General features: G+C 48.3%; 1 protein-coding gene across 8 annotated transcripts in view; it reads left to right on the plus strand.

The window, feature by feature from the left end:
- Positions 1–20,864, plus strand: part of asap1a (ArfGAP with SH3 domain, ankyrin repeat and PH domain 1a) — a 103,844-nt gene extending 82,980 nt beyond the window's left edge. For 3 of the 8 annotated variants that reach the window (XM_035429673.1, XM_035429675.1, XM_035429677.1), the window contains 15 exons: positions 659–822; positions 4,422–4,555; positions 4,925–5,016; positions 6,055–6,241; positions 7,663–7,748; positions 9,571–9,686; positions 10,236–10,303; positions 11,534–11,641; positions 12,149–12,365; positions 16,054–16,251; positions 17,780–17,855; positions 17,968–18,032; positions 18,319–18,815; positions 19,400–19,522; positions 19,967–20,864. In XM_035429673.1, coding sequence (XP_035285564.1) covers positions 659–822; positions 4,422–4,555; positions 4,925–5,016; positions 6,055–6,241; positions 7,663–7,748; positions 9,571–9,686; positions 10,236–10,303; positions 11,534–11,641; positions 12,149–12,365; positions 16,054–16,251; positions 17,780–17,855; positions 17,968–18,032; positions 18,319–18,815; positions 19,400–19,522; positions 19,967–20,041 — 2,206 coding nt within the window. In that variant the 3' untranslated portion in view covers positions 20,042–20,864. Of the gene's footprint in view, positions 1–658; positions 823–4,421; positions 4,556–4,924; positions 5,017–6,054; positions 6,242–7,662; positions 7,749–9,570; positions 9,687–10,235; positions 10,304–11,533; positions 11,642–12,148; positions 12,366–14,652; positions 14,728–16,053; positions 16,252–17,779; positions 17,856–17,967; positions 18,033–18,318; positions 18,816–19,399; positions 19,523–19,966 lie in introns of all 8 variants that reach the window. The other 5 variants (XM_035429674.1, XM_035429676.1, XM_035429680.1 and 2 more) reach the window with 3 other exon arrangements.
- Positions 20,865–22,206: the final 1,342 nt, after the last annotated feature.

A 22,206-nucleotide genomic window follows, 5' to 3' on the forward strand; every position in this document is an offset into this window, starting at 1 on the left:
ACATGCACAGAATGAATTTGTAAGAATTTGCATGTACTGCATAATGCATGTACATATTTGTAGGTTAAAAATATACAAGTAGTGAACAGCGAAACACTGTTACAGTGTGTGAGGCCAATATGGTCTGTGTGTGCAGAGACTACCAGCATCTGGAATTATACAGGGGGAATACGACGCCAATCTTGCAAGAGATAGCCAATCAACTCGCGCTTGCTCGGATGTCACGTCCCTCAAACCACTGAGGGATGATGATGCTCATTCAGTATTCAGTAACATTTTAACACTGAGCTGGTCTAAGGGTATGAGTGCACTCAAACTATGCCAGTAAAAAAAGCACTGTACCCCATTACAGGATTACCAGCACCTCTTATTATTCAAACACTTGTTTCCATTTTTTTTTTTTTTACAAGCTGTGTACTCGTATGCATGAATCACTGTTTTCATATAAACATGAATATATGAATATGGATTCTGATATTGGCATATTGTGAGTGCAGCAGGTTGGCGCGCTCGTGCCCTGACACGCTGAGGTAAAAACGAAAAGGCCGTCGCGGGTGAGGTTCGGGCGCCCCCCCCCCCCCCCCCTTCATGGGCCGGCTTGGGGCGCACGGCGCAGCGGGCGGTGACTGACGCATGGGGGGGGCGTGTCCCGTTGCAGCTGGATCTCGGTGCTGACCAATAGCAAGGAGGAGGCCCTGAACATGGCGTTCCGCGACGACCAGAGCGCCGGGGACGACAGCCTGGAGGACCTGGCCAAGGCCATCATCGACGACGTGCTGCGCATGCCCGGCAACGAGGTCTGCTGCGACTGCGGGGCTGCAGGTGGGCACGCGCATGCACGCGTCGCTGGTGTCTACGCAAGAACTGAGCATCCGTTCACATCACAACTTACTTAGTTCATTTTATTTATTAGTGTAATTACATGATGTATACAAAGGTCTGACAAATCAATCTACAACCCTCTACCAAGCACTTAGTAGAGGGTTGTAGTAGTAGTAGTAGTAATTTATTTCGGGCCTTAACAATTTTCCAAAAAGAATGCACGTAGAAATAAATAAACAGGTTGTAGATAAGGAAGTGCATGAAGCCAGACACCGGTTGCATCATAAATACACTGATGTGTTCAGTCAGGGCAGAAGCTGTAAAAGATGCTCATGCTATTTACGATACCAGACTGAGCTTTGGCTATCCTGCTAGCCTGTATCCAGCTGAAATGCTAAAGCGCTGGATTTCTGTTGAAGGACGTGGTCACAAAAATGTGATTAGAATGTCCTCGCCTGAACATTCTAATGCTGATGTAACAATCACTGCTGGTAACTGAAAGCAATGGAGTTCTAGAGTATTCTAGAAACTTTTAATATTGAAAAACATTTCAAAAAACTTCAGAGAGTTAAGTCCGTGCCTTTTTAGACGTGGCTCAGGATGTTCTTAAGCGATGGCTTAAAAATGTGGCTTTGGACTTCCTGCCGAGAATAAAACAGCACGTGGCTGAAGGTGATGCGAGCGGTTTAGAATTGACCCAGCGCTACACGTGGGTTTCCTCTCCCTTGCAGTTTAGAAAGTCCCCACTCAGCAGTCCCCCACCTGCCCACACGGTCGTCTCACTTCGGTCACTGGCGGTCCTGGCGGTTCACACGCTCGCCACAGCCTCGGTCAGAGCGCGTTTCACACGCGAGGCCTCCAGCGGTGACGAGCCGTACGGTGTCACTGTGTCAGTGCCTCAGAACACAACGCACATGCTCATAGTGACAGATTTGAAGACCGTTGGCACGTTAAGCCTACATTTGCAGTTGAAATGCACAAAGAAACACACTGCCTTTGTGGAGCCAGATGTTTTACTGTCTGTCATTTACACACACACCTCTTCCTGTTTTGTGTGTGGGTATGGAGCAATGGAGTATGCACCAGGGGTGACATGTTAATTTGGACATAGCAGGCCATGGGTCAGCAGCTAAAGAGCCTGCTCCTCTCAGTATAAATTAATGGTTATATTAGAGCTTGGTGACCTTCATCCTGCCCAGGCCTTAATTGCTCTGCAGGATACATTAATAGGTTTAATTAATGCTGGTGATTATGCGCTCAAGTGTTCCTACTAATACAATTTCGAGATACTTTTATGTGCTATGTTGTAGTTTAAAAATTAGTTGTTTAAACATCATAAGCAAATCTGAACCGTCACCTTTTTCTCTGCTGTTTTAACATTTGGGCTACGCTTGACCAGAGTCACGTGGCATCGTACCCAGTTTAATTCAGGCGTAGAGACGGAGGCGCCTCATCTCCGGGATTTGGCACGTGCCCTTCCTAAATTAAATCCGCAGTCTCGCGGGTACCGCTCCAAACGCATGTCGGCTCTGCGCTCATAGATAAATCTCCTTTCGCGTTAAAGGTCACCTGCTGCCACCCGTCTCTGCTTCGCGTATTTTTCCGCTGCGTCTCCGGTGATGAGTCAGCACTGCCGTACTGTAGCCCGCCGCGGACTGCAAATGAGCGAGCGAACGAAACGAGGGATAGATGCCGAGCGCGTACTCTCTTCCTCCCTCAAGCAGTGTCCTTGCGCACTGATGGGTCGGCAGAGTTTTGTTTAAAAATAAAAAATAAAATAACAAAACCAAAAAAGAACACTGCACTCTCTTCATCGCGAAATTAAGACTCGCGCAGCTGTGTCAGTTGATCCCGACCTCCGTGCCTGCTTAAATATTCTGTGAATGCAGCACAAAACTAAAGAGGGGGCGAAATGGCGCAATGTTTTCCACTGAACTGAACTGCAGCAACAACACCGTCATCCTGTTTATCAAGTTGTTGTGTCCCCCTAGTGGTCAATAGAAGAATGATTAAACGTTCATTATGTCCGGGAAGCGGCCAATTTCAGTTTCTATTCTTGCCTTTCGTTTGGTTATGTCTCTCCTTTTCAGTCCACCCTGCGCTCTGTTAAGTTTTTATTCAGCCCTCTTAGCTGGGGAGGAAGTGTCAACGTGTTTCAGCTCAAAACAAACAAAAAAACAAAAATAACAAAACAAGAAAAGACATTGTCCTAAAGCAGGGGCGTCAAACTCCAGCTGCGTGCTCCAGCTGCTGGTATTTGTGGTTTCCTTTCAATCGGCAGCCAATATTGGCCTTAAAAGCAAGATGTGTGGACTCTTTAGCCAATCAAATCAAATACTTTCAGGTAATAAAGCATTTGTTTCTATATAACGATTACCTACACCTTCACTGATGTCTTTTGCGAATAGAGCACAAGCCTGAAAATAGAAGATAACTTGCAATTATTGTCTCTCCAATTTTTCCAGTGAAGGAATTGAAAGTTCAAACAGTTTTTCGTTCGACAGCATTGAAATTGTGAAGTTTGTGTTGCTGCAGCATCACCAAGGTTACAGGAGAGTGTTGTGTGTTCACTTCTGCTATGTCAGCTTGGTGGTGAATGAAATATCACTCCTCAAATGTGTAAAAGACTCATCCCTGGTGTGTTGATGGACTGTGACAGTTTTCACATATTTCAGGTCTGTCATGCTCCAACACTTAAGAGATTTACGATCTCAAGAACATATGCTTCACTTTTATATGCATTCAAAATGTCCGTGAAGTGCATGGTCTTGAAAATACAGTGGCCGCTATCCAAACTTTGTTGCTGCAGGTGTAAGGCCATTAGGCCAAGAGCATCATGCGCCCTCTTGTGTCTGACAAATGTTACTGCATGTGTGATGCGATACTGACCAGCAGCCGAGACATTTTCTACATTCTTCTCACTGCAGGGGTGAGCCTTGTGAGACATTTTGAAGTTTGTCCCACTTCACTTCCAGTGTAAATAGCTTACATAAGTGCTACTGGGCAAGGGCTCACAGAAACATACATATAATTGTCAGAAGACCAGTTATTGACCGCACCTACAAACCTGCCCTGGTCATCCATCCCTCCATTATCTATACCTGCTTATTATGGGCATTGTCGCATGGGGGTCCTGGTGCCTATCCCAGCATGCATTGAGTGAGAGGCAGGAAGTACAAGTGAAACAAAAAAGTTCTAGATGAAGATAAAAGTATAACATGAAAGTGCTAGAAGATCAAGATACAAGGACACAAGTGATATAAGACGATCTGAAATTGGGAGTAACACTGCAGAGGAATAGTGTTAAAGTTAGTCCAGGCAGAGTCTGAACAGATGCGTCTTCAGACCACGGCAGAAAATGGGCAGTGATCAAGTGGTTTGGGGAATGGGGAGTTCATTCCACCACTGGGGAGTTAGGGAGGAGAAGCTCAATTGTCGGAATGAGCAAGAACCATTAACCCAGATGGTAGGCAGTGCATTTTTAATATTTGGTATTTACATATTTAACATTACTGAGAGAGGCTTGGGTTATGAAATCCTATATAAGGCAATAAGAGTTTCCTCTTGGGACATTCCTGTTGCTCCTTCATTCTTTTCAGACCCAAAATGGCTGTCAACCAACTTGGGGATCCTGACGTGTATCGAGTGCTCCGGCATCCACAGAGAAATGGGGGTGCACATCTCACGCATCCAGTCCATGGAGCTCGATAAATTGGGAACTTCTGAACTCTTGGTGAGTTTCCGTTGTTCATTTTCCATATAGTAACATTATTATTCATGCTATATTGGTTATATGTAGGACAGTAAATGTTGGATTAAGATATTAGATATACACATCAGCTTATCACAAACTAGAGCTCTCATTAATTGTAATTAATATTCTTTGCTGTATCGAAGAACCATCCGTACGTGCACGGATTTAATTAACTCAGTAGATTCATTTTTATATTAGCTTTAGTCAACCAGTAAGTCAGTGGATGTGCAAGCTACTTTTCAGAATTCTTTGCATACATTTCTGTTCCGTTTGTGTGCTGGCGGAAGTACCTGTGTGTGCGCGCGTGTGTGTTTTATTAATCATCCTCTGTGGCTGTTTCCTGTGCAGCTGGCCAAGAACATAGGAAACGCTAGTTTTAATGAAATTCTCGAAGGAAGCCTCCCCTGTCCTTCACCAAAGCCTACCCCGTCCAGCGACATGTGAGTACCTTTCAGAGAGGGTTAACCCTTTATGGCGTAAGTTCACAGTGATTAGAATGTTCTTCTGCTGAACATTCTAATGCTTATGTAACAATCACTGCTGGTAACTGGAAGCAATGGAATTCTATAACACTGACAATTCTAGAATTTTAGACAACACATTCCAAAACAAACCTACTGTTCAAAGGGTTAAATCTACAGTGCCTCGTTAGTTCAGGAAGGGGCGTGTACACGGGCTCTGTCTGACTGAGGTGCAATAAACAGCTGCAGCCAGTGCAGAAAGATGGTTGGGCTTCTTGGCGGCTGATTTTAAAAGGCCTGAACATCTAGCCGTTTACATCGTTTATATGAGGGTCTGAAGCCTTTGCCCAAAGGAGAAAAGCACTTTGAGTTTAGTGAGTCCATAAACCAGCCGTCAGCAATGGCAGTTATATTAATATATGCTACCTGCAGCTAAACACTAGTCTTATTTTCAGATACCTACTGACACAAATATTATTCTCCTTTTGGTTGTGTGTATCGTATATGTTGTATAGGAGGACCTAATAGTGAAGTGTTCATTCTGTTACCGCGGATACTGTCGTCGTTGTATTTATTTATACTTATGTTGAACAAAGGCATGTGACATTAATGTTGTCTTAAAAATAATAAAAATATTTAGCCAACATTTTGGCCTTCCCCAGGGGCACACTGATAAGGCTGAGGGTTCAGGCACACAGTAATAATTTATTCATTTGAGTGAATAATTCTAAAACACGCTGAAGTTTATTCACTGTGTATGCGCTGCCTACTTTGTTTTTGTACACAAATCTTGTATTATTACGGGGTATCTTAATGAGGACTGAGTCATGTTGTACTTGTGGGGTTACCGTAAGTTTGTAAATAATTACCCGCGCTCAGGCGGTAGCATATGGACGGATTGCCGTAGGTGTCTTGCTTGTAACGTTGCCAGCGGAGATAAAAAGTGGGCGTTCGCTCTCCGATTAGTGACTCATACCTCCTTAATTTCACACGCTCCCCCCTTCCCACCCACCCTAGGACGGTGCGGAAGGAGTTCATCAACGCCAAGTACGTGGACCACAAGTTCGCCCGGAAGAACTGCGTCTCCGCGGCGGCCAAGATGAGCGAGCTGTGCGACGCCGTGAAGTCCCGCCACCTGCTGGCGCTCGTCCAGGTCTACGCCGAGGGGGTGGAGCTTATGGAGCCGCTGCCCGAGACCGGCCTGGTGAGCTCCGCCCCGCCCCGCCCTGCAGCCCCACCCTGCCCTAGTCCTGACTCCTGCCCCTCCCCACCATGCCCCACCCAGCCTGACCCTGCCCTGGTGCTTGGCTTGACCTCGGTACAATCAGCATCAGAGATGCTGTATTACCCGCCGCTGTTTCCCCCGTGCATTCACCCAAGTGACTCGCGGTGCTGCTAAGCTACATGAATTCCACTCGCGGCGCTGCTAAGCTATAGGAATTCCACCCGCGTAGCTTGCCTTGTCCATTATGTAGCTGTATTTACTGGAGTAACCGCTCTCTCTGGGCTCAGAAGTGGTGCCTGCTGTGGGATTCAGTTCATCACAGCAAATAGCATTTGTGTTTAGGGAACTTTGTATAATACCCTTTCCCAAAATACAAAATGAAAGGCCAGCATATACTGTAAGACTCTCAGCCAGGTGTGCGCCAGGCGTTTATCACTAGGGAATTCTCACCGGAAACTTCTTTGCTCATTTCCCGATCAAAATGGCTTCCTATGGATTTTAATTTACATGACTGGTCTGTAATCAGCACACACAGGCCTGCAGTGCATGTATTCCCCCCCCCCCCCCCCCCCCCCCCAAACAATCGCAGGCGGTAATGTAGCCCAGTGGGCCAATAACGTGAATTTTAAATATTGAGGGCGCATTAGCTTTTATCCTCTGTGGGAAATGAGAAAATGAAATGGGAATTTTCCCCCGATTGTTATAGGTAATTGCAGTGCAGTTTTTTTTTGTCATTTTGATTTATTGGCATAATAACTGGAGTGCAGTGAAGCACACTTTGGTCTGGTGTAACCCATTTCTTCATCATGAAATGTGCCCTGACCAGCAGGAAATGGTAATACATATTTTCTGCATGTACAAACACAGAAGCCCGTTGTTCTCCTCGTGTTTATGTTGTAGATAAAATTGGTGTCTCTTGTTATCTCAGGTGCAATGTGCCTGAATCGACATAAAAAGGTTGGCCTGAATCCACATGGAGAATTAACTGGAAACAGCGATCAACTTCTGCACTTTAAAACTGACGTAGCATCAGTGCATTGAAGTTTAGGATCAGGCTAACCTCCATATATGACTGTACTGTATATGGAAAAGCTGTCAGGGAGAGCTGTGCAATCACTATTTGAAGGACAACCCTGGCCACTGTAGAGCAAATGGAATCTTTTTATGTGATAAAGCCCATAAGGGGTACTCTTTCGTAACTAGTTTCCAGCTCTCCTTGGCAACGCTGATTCTATTACATCACTTGTTGCTTGATGAGCTGTGATCCTAAATCAGTTTTAATGAGAGGAAATGGCCGAAGGAGTATTTTGGATCTTAGCCAATGCAGGTGGTGCAATGACTGCAGACTGCTTCCAAAACTTCATCTTGAGCTTGTCCTTTTTTGTGATCGCCCCCTACAGGAACCTGGAGAAACTGCGCTCCACTTCTCTGTGCGGACAGCGGACCAGACCTCCCTGCACCTGGTCGACTTCCTGGTACAGAACAGGTAAGCGCTGGGGAAAGGTGATTGGGCAGGCTAGCACATGGGGCTGTCTGATTGGTCAAATAGTGGTAGTTCCCCCCATTATACTCTGTTGGCAATATTTATTGTGATGGTGCTCTCATTAGTTTACTCTGTTTACTGTGTGTCTCAGGTGGACTTGCATGCATAATATTTTTGCGTTAAGAGTCTGGTAGATTTTCAGTAAGAGCAGTCCTGCACTAATCCTTACCGAGAAACAGGTATTAGTGTTAGGTTTTCGTGAGGAAAAAGAGGAACATATTCAGCCCAGATGGAGAACCGAAACCACCGTTTCAGAGCTGCATCGCAGACCTCTCCCTCTGCGAGAAACGATGCATTGTTGCAGAGAAAACAGAAATTGCTTTGTAGTTTATCTAAGTTTTTGTGCTTGAGTTAAAAGTCGCTGAGAGGGTGATGTGGGGTCGGCGATGACAGATGAGCTGAGTGGGGTGGGCGATGACAGATGAGCTGAGTGGGGTGGGAGGGGCCTGGCGACCGGTTTAATGGGGTCAGGCCGGGGCCAGGCCAGTTTCCCTTCCCCTCAGCACCTGGCCCTCCAGATGCGCTTGGCATCTGGACCGTTTGGGCTGCGGCCTTGTGCCAGGAGTGAGCGAATGGTAGCGCTGGAAACTCAGGATCCGGTGCGTGACCGTTTAAAACAGGCACTGCACAGTCTGTAATACCTCACTCTCAGACCGAGACTGGAGTCGCCATTAGACAAAACTAACGTCTTAAACTGTTACGCAGGGTTTTGCTTATAGGTGTGATTGGTTTAATTGCTGTTCAAATTATTGAACCCTTTAAGATGTGAGGTCACAATGTGATTAGAATGTTCTTATCTGAACATTCTAATGCTGATGATGTAACAATCGCTACTGGTAACTGGGAGCTATGGAGTTCTAGAACACTGGCTAAGAATTTTGGGAAAAAGAATTTGACAAAAAAAAAAACCTATTCATCAAGGGGCTAATGTAATTTTGTGTTGTTTTATATTACAAGTTCTATTATATTAATGAAATTCGTCTGTGTTGGTTTTGTTTGGGTAAGCATTCTAAGCTTTACTTTGCCAGCGGGGATCGGAATGAAGTGCTTCACGCAGAGTGAATTGTTTCCCTGTTTGTAAGGACTTGTTGCCTCGGCGCTGGGCCTCCCTAACTCTCCGAGTCGCCAGAGGCCTGTTTTCTACCTCGTTTCGCTTCGCAGAAGTGACTGAGCGGAGGGGAAATTGAATCATGGCAGTTTTTACAGTATTAAACTCTCTTCCACTGCTGATTCAGTGATGCAGCAAAGCCAGCAGGAATCCGGCCTCTGGGGAGACTGCAGAGCCTTCAGTTTAGCTCTAATCAAATACGGATTTGAATAGATATAGGATTACCAGATTGGCTGAGCGTTCTATTAGATTTTGTCGTACTGAACCTGTCCTGTAAAATCTGTTATTGCATTACGCGCGCTTACTCTGTTCACTGTGGCGGTGTCTTTGGTAAGAGCGTCTGCCAGATGTGATTTAGGGTGGTTTTGAGGACGTGAGGATGCCTCCTCAACCGGTGTGTGTGTGTGTGTGTGTGTGCGTGTGTGTGTATGTCTGTCTGTGTGTATGTGTGTGTGTGTGTGTGTGTGCGTGTGCGTGTGTGTGCGCATGCGTGCGTGTGCACGTGCGTGCGTCTGTGTCTGCGTGTGTGCGTGCGATTGTATACATGTTTGTGTGTGTGTGTGTGTACGTGTGTGTCTGTCTGTGTGTGTGTGCACGTGTGTGTCTGTCTGTGTGTACGTGTGTGTGTGTGTGTGTGCGTGCATGTGTGCACTGCAGTGGGAACCTGGACAAGCAGACGGAGAGGGGGAACACGGCCCTGCACTACTGCTGCCTGTATGAGAAGCCCGAGTGCCTGAAGCTGCTGCTGAGGGGCAAGCCAGCCACCGACATCAGTGAGAGAATAGTTTATACTGTATACAGACTCACACTCACACACATACACACTCGCACGCACACACACACACTCACACTCACACACATACACACTCGCACGCACACACACACACTCACACTCACACACATACACACTCGCACGCACACACACACACTCACACTCACACATGCTTGCGCACATGCACACACACACACACACGCACATGCACACACACACACACACACACACACACACACACACTCACTCTCACACACACACACACACATGCACAAATACACACGTACACACACACACACACACACTCACACATGCTTGCGCACATGCACACACGCACTCACACACACACACACCCACATGCACAAATACACGCGTATACACACACACTCACACGCACACTCACACATGCTTGCGCGCACACACACACACACACACACACTCACACTCACACATGCATGCACAGAATCCACAAGAACACAGTAGATAGAAGAGACAAGATCTGTAGTGCATGTGATCGGCCAATCACACGTGACCTTGCTTGTTCTTTCAGCCAATCAGGGCGGGGAGACTGCGCTGGACATTGCCAGGAGACTGAAGAACTCCCAGTGTGAAGAACCGGTATGGCTTTATTCCTGTCTGAACAGATACATGAGAGGCCCAAAGGCCTCATTCAGCTGTTCTCAGCACCAAAAATGATTAAACACTCTAATGAAGATGATTTGTGCAGCTGTGGCTCCAAAGCTCATATAATAAAAATGAGCTATTTTCAGAGTAGAATCGTGCTTTGATTTAAGCTTTGTATTCGATATTTTGCTCCAGGGCCAATTATTATATTTATACATTATATATATTACAAGTGTGAATTTAGAGTGCCACCACCTTAGTTTCACTTAAGTTTCCTTTTAGATCAGAGCCGTAATGCTAACAGGTTTCTCTTATTTAATACACAAAATACTTAACTGAATATCTTGTGAAGTAAGAGAGAGAAAATGATTGTTTTTCAAGGGTTGTGCTCTTCTTGGGCAACTGGAAGAGCAGTACCGTGTACTTCCACAAGGTGGCAATGGCAGCCAAACATTCCTACAGGCCACAGCAGAGAACGGCCGGGACTCTGAAAGCCAGTTCGAAGTGGCGGTTTGGCTGATGAATGCGCGTAATTTTGCGCTCGCGGCAGTAGAGTCGCGCGGCGCAGGTGACGGCGGGAAATATAGTCCAGTGTGGCTTCGCCCACTCGCCTATTAACGGCCAGCGATCGCTGCATTTTTATTCCTGAGGTTCTCTGCGCTGCTGCTCCGGCATGTCGTAGCCCGACTTAATTGTGTTCTGGAAGCAATGGAATGTTCATTTACAGAGGGCTGGGTCTTTGGGTCTGTATGGCATAGTCTTGTTTTTAAATATCATTCAGATTTTTTAGGAATACTTACAGACCCAAGTTTTCCCCATTCCTAGAAGCTTTTTGTTTAGGAATCCTGTTGTCACTACAAATGGCCTTCAGGCGTACTGATTGAGCTTTTAAAAAAAAAAAACGTTAAATTATCATGCCTCTGTTTGCATTAAAGAGTATATAATACAGAGAAATAAATTAAAATGAGAAAATAATTGTTTAACGTGTCTTAGCATAGTATTAATTTGTGCTAATTAGTGTAGTGTGTTATATGTTGAATTTTGCCTTTAGAATGTGATAGGCAGGGTTGGAGTGAGCAGTCTGGCCCCAGTTTGTACAACATGGCGGTGCCCATGAACTACATTTCCCAGGCTTCAAGAACTCTTTTCAGCAAGCCCATGGAGAGTCAGTGATGTCACAGTGACTTTGTAACTGTAACTGTTGTGCGCTGCCTCTTCCTCCAGCTGGTGGAGGTGGCCGCTGGGAAGTTCAACCCTCACGTGCACGTGGAGTACGAGTGGAACCTGCGCCTGGAGGAGATCGACGAGAGCGACGACGACCTCGACGACAAGGTTCGGCCCCGCCCACAACCCTGATATACCGACCAAAAAAAAAAAAATACTCATCCCCAACAAAGCACAGCCCAGCCCGTTCGGCTGTTCCAAGCACGTCCTCTTGAGATACAGACACACCTACACAATCTCAAACATGCCCTCTTGAGATACAGACACACCTACACAATCTCAAACATGCCCCCTCGCGATACAGACACACCTACGCAACCTGAAACCCAGCTCATTTTAGAGCTCAAACACAGTCCAGCGTACACACTTTACAGCCTTATGTGCCCTCTGGTGAGTAGGTTAAAGTCCAAATTCACACTTAACCAGCAGCTGAAGTGTAGAGCCAGGAAGGGCTGTCATGGTGTCGGTAAATGACTGAGCAGTTTATTGACACAGCGAAAGAGCCCCTCCCTGCTCTCCCCCACCATGACCTGAGCGTGCTCTCTGCAGGTACGGAACTGTAGCGCCCGATTAACAGCTGTGCCCCCTCTCCCTCACCTGTGCCCCCCCCCGCAGCCCAGCCCCATTAAGAAGGAGCGCTCCCCCCGCCCCCAGAGCTTCTGCCACCCGTCCCCCCAGGACAAGCTGTCCCTGCCCGGTTACTCCGCCCACCGCGACAAGCAGCGGCTCTCCTACGGGGCCTTCACCAATCAGACGTACAGCCCCTCCACCGACTCGCCCACCTCGCCCACCGTCGACGCCCCCCCGCTGCCCCCCAGGAACGCCGGCAAAGGTGAGGTTAACCGTCCCCTGAAATGTCCACACACACACACCCAAACGCCCACGCATGTACACACACACACACACACACCCAAATACCCACGCATGTGTACACACACACATGCACACACACACACACACACCCAAATACCCACGCATGTGTCCACACACACATGCACACACACACACACACCCAAATACCCACGCATGTACACACACACACACCCAAACACCCACGCATGCACACACACCCACACACACACACACACCCCCACGCATGTACACACACACACACACACACGCATGTACACACACACGCACACACACCCAAACACCCACGCATGTACACACACACACACACACACCCAAACACCCATGCATGTACACACACACACACACACCCACACACCCACGCATGTACACACACACACACACACGTATGTACACACACACACACACACACACACACACACCCAAACACCCACCCATGTACACACCCAAACACCCACGCATGTACACACACACACACACACACGCACACCCATGCATGTACACACACACACCTAAACACCCACGCATGTACACACACACACACACACCCAAACACCCACGCATGTACACACACACACACGCACACACACACATACATGCGTGCACACACACACACTGTTTGTGTGATATCCTGATTCCTCTCTGAGATATAACTCTGTTTCTTTGTGGGTGGAGTCAGTGGATGGTAGACGTCCAATCAGAGGTCACATGTGTCCAAATATGGTTATTCTGGGTTGTGGCTTGTCATCATCAGAAAAAAAAAAAAAAAAAAGGCCTTGTTTGCCCAATGGTGCCAGGCTTAACCTGCTTTCCTTGCACCTGTGAGTAAGGTGTATGATTATATGATTTAGATTTAAAGTGATTTTGTTCAGCTTGGCTTCCCTCAGATTACAGAGGTGTACGCAGCATAGTTCTCCGTTCTTTCTCTATGACACTTTCTTCTGCTGGGTTCTATTTATTCTGTTTCCTGTTTGCACGGTTTTATTTTTAAACCTCACATGGCTCGACTTCCCTTGGCGGATTACTAAACTCTGCAAAGTACCGCTTTCTGGTTTCATTCCACTGCACTGTTTTTTAGGTTTGATTCAAATTTTCTGTTTTTCTGTTTACTGCATTTCATTTTTGAGCTACACTGTCTCTCTCTCTCTCTCTCACACACACACACACACAGCCACAATCACATATTTATTAACTGCCGTTTTTTTAAAATTTTAAAAAAAAAAAACCGTATCCCCGGGCTACGAGCTCCCGTGTGCCCGGTTGCGCAATCGGTTGTGCGCGCGCTCTCTCGCGGCCGAACACGCCCGGCCGAGGAATGCGCCTCATCGCCGGGAGCGGGAAGGAGGGCGCCGCTAATGACCGCTTACATAAGGACCTTCAGGAATGAGTGACTGCGGGCCCCGCGAAAGTGAGACGGAGAGGGGGAGCGAGGGCTGCTGCGGGGGGCAGGGGGCGGGGGGGGCAGGGAGGGGGGCGGGGGCTGCGCTAAGAGGACACGCTCCGCCGCCTCGGGCCCCCGGAGGATCAGATAACCGCGCCCCCGCCCAAGATTACGGATCTTCGGCGCACTGGCCAGACCCCGGGTGTTACATATATTCTATTCGTGTTCCTGCTTCGGCTTGGCTGTTTTCCGATGAAGACGAAGATGACCGGCGTCTCCTCGCAAGCGCGGGGTCACGCTCCACGGAACACCCCAAATTCTATCTCGCCCGACGTATGCAGATTCACAAAAGTGTTTTTTTTTTTTTTTTGGTTTTTTTTTGCGCCATTTCTCAAACAGGTTTAAATTCTGATTGAGAAGGAAACTGAAAGTTTCTTGAGGTTGACAGGACTGTTAGGACAGAGTAGAAAGTCTGACCCCACCGTACTGTGAAAGAGGTGTGGTTAGACTTTTGGTTTGGCCTTTGACGTTCACGTGGTGCGCCCAACAAAAACCCCTTTCCTGGGTTTACTCTACGTACCCTTCATATGTTTCAGTCTCTCTCTCTCTCTCTGTCTCTCCCCTTCTCACTCTCTCCCTGTTTCTCTCTCTCTCTCTCTCTCTCTCCCCCCTCTCCTCCCCCCCTCTCTCTCTCTCTCTCTCTCTCTCCTTCTCACTCTCTCTCTCTCTCACTAACTCTCTCTTCCCCTCCCCCCCTCTCTCTTGCTCTCTGTCTCTCTTCCCCTCTCCTCTCTCTCTCCCTGTTTCCCTCTCTCTCTCTCTCTCTTCCCTTTCTCTCTCTCTCTCTCTCTCTCTGTTTTCCTGACAGTGCCGGTTCTGGCTTTCTCTGGCTCTCCAGCGTCACACTACGCCACTTTCTCCGGCTCCCGGCCGTGCATCAGCAGTGACTATCACTTATTTTATATTTTTTCATATTTAAACATCCCTTCCCATAATGCCGTTCACTTCCGCCCCCATCACAACCCCCCCTCCCCCCCCAGTGAATGTACAGTAATCCCTTCTCTCCTGGCTGAGCTCCCTCTTATCTGCCTGCTAGCCTGCTAGCTCTGGCTCCTACACGTCGCAGGAGGTCATTCTGTATGCTGTTTTGGTTTAATTTTCCCAGAATTCCCTGCGTGACTACAGTCAGGCCCCGGTCGAGCCTGATGGGTCTAACTCTCGCTTGCTCAGCTGCTCAGTGTTTCCTCCTTGCACTCTCTAAGCTGGCCTATGGTGTGACATCTCCACGTGTCATTTCCTGTAAAATGCACTCAACTTCCTCAACTACATCCCTGCCTCCCTAGCCTGCAGGGTTCTTATACTCTCGCTGTGAGGGTGGAGAAACACTAGCAACATGCTAAGTTTACAATCTGGGTTATCCAAATTTGGTTTAGGTGGACTACTGATGCGTCCACAGGAACGAAACCACTCTGTTTCTATGGAACTGTCCAGTTTGGCACCAGTAGGTGTAAACACTATTCTGGTTTACATGTCAGCTGAGATGGAAGACCGTAGAGAGTTAGAGTTGCTTAGTTACAGGCACTGAAGACACCAATCCGCTCACTTCACTGGCATCCTGCTCTCTTGGCATCAGTGTGCCTTATATTTTATGGCAGGGGGCCCCCAACCCTGTTCTGAAGAAGCACAAGGGTCTGCTGGTTCTCCTTGTTACTAATCACACTTAACTGGCCAATTAAAATGGGCGATTACGCGGTTAATGCACCTCACCTAATTTCTTTTGGTCTGTACTTGTTTCTGATTTTCAAGAGGGGGGAAAAAAAGGCCCCATGGCTCTCTAGGGACAAGGTTTGGTGTTTTACTCCTGGTTACAGTGAACAGTGATTGCATTGTATTTGAAGAGTTAATGAGGTTCAGGATTTGTGTCTTAAGGCTGTGTCTTTCACACCTTATTCAAGTTTTACCCATTGCCCTATCCCATGTCTTGTGCTGGTTTTAATGTGTGAATATGTGCGATTTTGTGTTGCCGTCGGTTTTGTCGATGTCTGGTGGACACGTGTCCCACCAGTCTGAAAGGTGCAGAGGCCGACCCTGGAGATGAGAGCCACTCCCCCTGTAAACCCTAACCACACCCCCTCCTAACCCTTGGCCACGCCCCTCTCTACAGACGAGGTCTAGAGCCCTCATCCCCATCCCCCAGGGGTGTGGTTGGTTGGCCCTTTGGGGGTAGCCTGTCCAATCACAGCCTGTGTTGTATCTGTCGCTCTTCTAGCTCCCTCCTCCTCCTCCTCCTCCTCCGGCCCTCCCTCCTCCCTCCCTCTGAGCTCACAGACCCCTGGGGGGAGCTCCACCCTGTCCAAGAAGAGGCCGCCGCCCCCTCCCCCTGGACACAAACGCACCCTGTCCGACCCGCCCAGCCCGCTACCTCACGGCCCCCAGAGTAGAGGTGGGATCCCCTGGGGTGAGTCAGGTGGGGAAAAGAAAAAAATAAAAAACTTTTTTAAAACATTAATCAAGAAACAGGAAGTCAGGGGGGTGCTCACTGAAGCACAATGTCTACGTTAAATGCTGTGAAATGTTATTTTCTGTAAATGCTCTGATTGTACAACCAATGAGCGGAGAACAACTCTGTTTTTGGGAGGACACAAAACTCAGTTTGAAAACTGCGAATTCCATAAGTCTTATAGCCCGTGGGTATTATTAGAATGAGACTTTTTGGAAGCCGAAACATTTTTTTGGTTCTTTCACAATCTAAGTTGTCCTCTATACGTTGCTTGCACTTTACAAACGATAAACAAACAAATCCGTGATGGCTAAAGTGTTCTCGCGTTTCATTGCCGCAAACCTGTTTCCATGGTGATGTGGCAGGTGCTGTAAGCCATGGCATTGGTGGGCGGGTGACTAATGGCCATTGGTCGGTGCGAAAGGCAGGCTCTCCTCTCAAAGGACACGCCCGGGAGTGGACCTCCTCTCCCTCTTTCAGAGTGTCCGTTTGTCTCTTGTCTTTTTTGTTGTCCATCTTGTTTTTTAGTGGATGCCAAATCCTCTACACAGTAAAATCTCCAGAGTACAAGTGGCCAAAAAAGACTTGTTAGAGTTGAATTAACAATGAAGGTTTCACTGTGCAGTTCTGTATTTAGTTTTTATTATATTTTTTCCTGTTAAACTGGTCCACAAAAAAGAACAGAATGAATATAGTGCCAGAATTAATCCTGGGTAGCCTTGCTTTCTCGTTGAGTGGTCAGGTTTCTCAGAAAACACACTCGAACTGCCATTTCCCTGAGCACATTGCTTATGACAGTCATTATAACTCTCAACCCTCAGAATCCCTGCCATTAGCTGGCAAGTAAGAGCCAGACCTTTAGCGCAGCTAACGGGCTGCTCGGCCCAGCTAACGGGCTGCTCGGCCCAGCTAACGGGCGGCTCGGCGCAGCTAACGGGCGGCTCGGCGCAGCTAACGGGCTGCTCGGCCCAGCTAACGGGCTGCTCGGCCCAGCTAACGGGCGGCTCGGCGCAGCTAACGGGCGGCTCGGCGCAGCTAACGGGCGGCTCGGCGCAGCTAACGGGCGGCTCGGCGCAGCTAACGGGCGGCTCGGGCGCAGCTAACGGGCGGCTCGGCGCAGCTAACGGGCTGCTCGGCCCAGCTAACGGGCTGCTCGGCCCAGCTAACGGGCTGCTCGGCCCAGCTAACGGGCTGCTCGGCGCAGCTAACGGGCTGCTCGGCGCAGCTAACGGGCGGCTCAGTCCAGCGTTCCCCTCTCTATTCCTCAGACCCTCACCTTTTGGTGTCCAAACCCTGCATGTAATGTGACCTTCCGAGGTTCCCAAGTCTCCTGGTCGGTGTCAGTGCGTTTGTGCAAGTGATGGAACTGATCCTGCCGAGTCCCTCTCCATATGCCCCTGGGAATAGCCTGTGGTGTGTTGTTGTCTTTTGATGCTGTGAGTTTTACAGCTGGAGAACAGACAGTCTTCAGCTCCTGTTGCTGTGACACTTACAGGGAACGACTCCACTCCCCCTCCCACAAACAGGACGTCCCCCGCGAGCAAGTTTGAGGGCATTCCGCAGCAGCAAAGGTACAAAAGGCATCCAAAAAAAGGCAAAAAAAAGAATATTTTCAAATTTCTGTTTGTTTTGGTTTACGTTGACAAGGGCACTTAATGGATTTCTCCCTTGTAACTTTTGCAGTGCTACTTCCAGTAACACAAAATCTACACTTGGTCCAAGGGTTCTTCCCAAACTACCTCAGAAAGGTACACCATCTCTTTTTGCTTCAAATTGAGCCCCTTCATATGACGCAGAACAAAATACACTTCAGCTTTAAGCATTATAATAGTAATAATCACAAAAAACAATGAGTACTTAACTCAAATAGGTTCAATTACATAGGTGCGTGAATTCACAACATCCGTTTGAAAAATACAATTCTTAAGAAAATGAGCCACATTATACAAATTTGCTTGTGTGTTACAAGGCTATTTTTGGAGAATGAAGAGGAAGATGGATAGCAGACGTTTTGATTGGATCTCTTTCTTTCAGTGGCATTGCGGAAAATCGACACCATCCATCTCCCGTCCGTGGACAAGCCGAGCCAGCCCCCTGAACCCTTCCAGAAGCCTCCGCAGACGGCGGAGACACCCCAAAAAGCCCCCCCGGCGGAGAAGCCCCAAATAAGCGACCTTCCCCCCAAACCTCAAGTCTCCGACTTGCCCCCAAAGCCCCAGCTGTCTGACCTACCCCCCAAACCTCAGCTGGGCGACCTGCCCCCAAAACCCCAGCTCAAGGACCTCCCGCCCAAGCCGCAGCTCTCCGATGTCCCCCCGAAGCCCGCCGCCGCCGCCGGGACGGGCGCCGCCGTCGACCCTGTCCCGAAGCCGCCCCCCGACGAAGTGGCGCCCAAGCCTCAGCCGCTGCCTGAGGAGCCGGCCTCCGGCCAGCAGGGGGAGCTGTCTCCCAAACAGCTGAGCGACGACGCCGACGGCTCCCCTGCGAGTGCCAGCGAGATGCCCGTCCCGCTGCCGAGGAAGATTAACACGGTGAGTGCCAGGCTCACCTAAAACCAGGGCTGCCCGACTCTGCTCCTGGAGAGCTACGGTCCTGTAGGTTTTCACTCCAACCCTAATTTGGCACACCCGATTCTACTAATTAGCAGCTCTGTGAGAGCTCTAGCTGTAGAATGAGGTGTTCTTTGTTAGGGTTGGAGCAAAAACCTTACGGGACAATAGAAATCTAGGAACAGGGTTGGGCAGCCCTGCCTCAAGCTGTACAGTCTGCAGAATTCATTATTTCCTTATCCATTTAAAAGCGGTCCATGAGTGGGACTGCTGAGTGGTTCATCCTGTTAAGGCACTGTTCTGGTGCATGGATGGCCCCCACGGTTTGGTCTGAGAATCCGGACCATTTCCATGCCGACTACTGCCGGCAACTATGCAGGGTGACGCACAATTCCCGCTATTATCACCCAGGGAAGGGAGGGTTCCTGGGTGCAGGATTGTAGCAGCTCATTCACTATCGACCCCTTGCTCTTCGATTGGGAACCTCGCAAGAATAATTCATGGTTTTGGAGTTGCAGACTAAAGTTACATGACTCTGTGAATTACCTGTATGACTCGCGTTCCAGGGAAAGACCAAAGCCAGGCGGGTGAAGACCATCTATGACTGTCAGGCGGACAACGACGACGAGCTCACCTTTGTGGAGGGCGAGGTCATCATCGTGACTGGAGAGGAGGACCAGGAGTGGTGGGTGAGTGTGGCTCCATGGCAACCCGTCTCCTTGACTAGTCTCTTCAGACTCTAGTTCAGGCATTTCCAGGCTTATCTGAAAAAGGACAGTGTGGGTACAGATTTTTGTTTTAGCCCAGCACTAAGACTAAGACATTTGATTTTACTTATCATGATACTAATTGAAGACCACGATTGGTTGATTAGTTGAATCAAGGGTTATAGTGTTAGGCTAAAAAAACCTGCACCCATATCGACCCTTTTTCAGATAGGTTTGGACACCCCCGCTCTAGTTTATTTTGCTCAGATAGCTGTGATGCTTCCTATGAGGCTGTCACAGGCCCCTACTAAGCCCCTTATTGAAATTCCTCAGTGTGTGAAATCGGGGGCTCAAGACATGCCTTGGATAAACATGGGAGCTCAACGAATTTCTGCAACTCGTCTCCGTCTGTTTTCTCCACTTTAGATCGGGCACATCGAAGGGCAGCCGGAGAGGAAGGGGGTCTTCCCCATGTCTTTCGTGCACATTCTGTCCGAATGACCCCGGGGGCCGGGCAGGTGTGAGGCCCCTCCCTCTAGCACAAGCTCCGCCCCACTTCGGCCTCGCACGAGACTGAGGGCGCCACCCCTGTACATAGCCGCTGTCGCAAACCAGAAAAACGAAAAAAACGAAAACGGTAACTAAGAAGAAGCTTGCCCCGGCTTACCTCGCCGAAGATGGCGAAGTACATGCGTACTGTATATAAACCGCGTTACCCCGTCTTTTACCAGTATTATCATAGCCTTGGAGCCCGGTAAGCCTTACTGGGTTTGCTGTAGCCATCCTTGGAATCTAGCACTTACTATACATCTCCGTCGATGCTGTTACCGTATGTATGTGTATACATATATTTATGTATGTATAAACTTGTTAGTGTGTATATATATATATATATGCTCACATATGTGTGTACAGACATACATATGTTCATGTATGTATTTATGTACATATACATGTGCGCACACATGATTCCCTGCCTGCTAAGAGAGGCGGTCTTATTCCAATTGTATCCATGTTAGCTCGACTGTTTACCGTCAGAATCATCTCTTTGTTGTCCTGGAAACCTCGGAAGCTCTGGCGAAGGCAATTACGTTAGGAGCAGATTAATGTATCGGTCCTACATTCTCTCTGTAAGGGGAGCACTTGACTGGGAAGCAAAGTAAATGTTTTTTTTTTTTTTTTTTTTTTTTTAAATATCTTAAATCTTCCTACAGTGGCACGTTGAAGGATGAAATATATATTCATTAAGTCGATCCTTAATTGCTTGTTTAGTATTAAAAAAAAAAAAAATTTGTGAAGTTAAGCTCACATTCTCAGCGGCGGCTGTCGTGGCAACGGAACCGCAGCGTAGTCCTACAGCTGTCCGTCAAGCATCAGCAACGGTCTGGGGGCGGGGCTTCACCTATGTGTTACAACCGGACTCAAAAACCACTACATCGTTCCACGCTGAAGAAGACTGTCCGAGCCTGTCTGCCACGTCGTTCCTCTCGGTCTGCACCCGAGGTCCGATACGACATGCTGCTTGTTGTGTTGCCGCCTCCTCCATTTAAGCCCGGCAACAGTGGGGCTATGACAGCCCCTAGTTCAGTTTGCACGTGTGTGGTCGCAGGTTAAAATGTGATAACACACCCTGGAAAGCTGCCATCTTGGTTCTCCAACTCCCCCAAGGTGCATCCCCCCCACAACCAATGGAAGGTACCGTCTTGGTACAGCCCACCCCTAGGTGCACTCCCCCCCACCACTACTGGAAGCTACCATTTTGGTACTTCCCATCCCATGATGCAAGCCTCTGCCCACCACCGGAAGCTACCATCTTGGTACACCCCCCTCCCCCCCCCACCCCACCCCACCACTGTAATCTACCATCTTGGTACAGCCCCCTGTAAGGTGCACTCCACCCCACCCCTGCTCCTGAAAGCTACCATGTTGGTACGGCCCACGAGTTGCCTGCTCCCCAGCGGGGTGGATGAACGCGGGGAGGCGGCTCGTTTGACCCCGCGACCTCTGACACAGACTCGCGAGCGAAGCGATGACCTCACGGCGGGAGCGGCCTCTCACCCGGACGCTCGGCTGCAGGGACGGCTTCACGGGCTCACACGCCATCACACCAGCCTCGGGGACGGTCATCTTCTCAAACCGCCGTCCGGACATTTCCCGACGTTCCGGACTGTTCCTCCTTCATTTTATTATTATTATTTTTTCCTCAGAGAGGCAAAAGCATAGCCTAAAGGTGTTAACGAAAAGCAGATCCTCGACCACACTTCAGCAGTTGTGTTTTAATTTCACAGGGCTGGTTGGAGAGTTGGAATTACATTAGATATTAAAGTCATTGATGTATTAACAAGAGATAATGTATTACTATATGAATGCTTACTGTATTATACGTAATGTTAAATGGCCTATGATACACTCTCCCATATATGACAAATTGACACTTATACATATAATTGGCAAATTGTCATAATGGAGTATTGTGTATTATTTCAGGCTGTAAATCGGGGTATTAAACATACAGTAATTTAAAAAAAAAAGTATGTAGGATATGATTTGTCCAGCAGCAAAGTAACTGCCTGACCTGAAAACAGGAGCTCGCTAAAAAAAAGGTCACATTGTTCATTCCTTGCTTAAGGAAGAAACCATACAGTTCAGTACTTGGCGAGTTATTA

The sequence above is a fragment of the Anguilla anguilla genome, chromosome 8, assembly GCF_013347855.1.
Source record: "Anguilla anguilla isolate fAngAng1 chromosome 8, fAngAng1.pri, whole genome shotgun sequence".
NCBI classification, from domain to species: domain Eukaryota; kingdom Metazoa; phylum Chordata; class Actinopteri; order Anguilliformes; family Anguillidae; genus Anguilla; species Anguilla anguilla.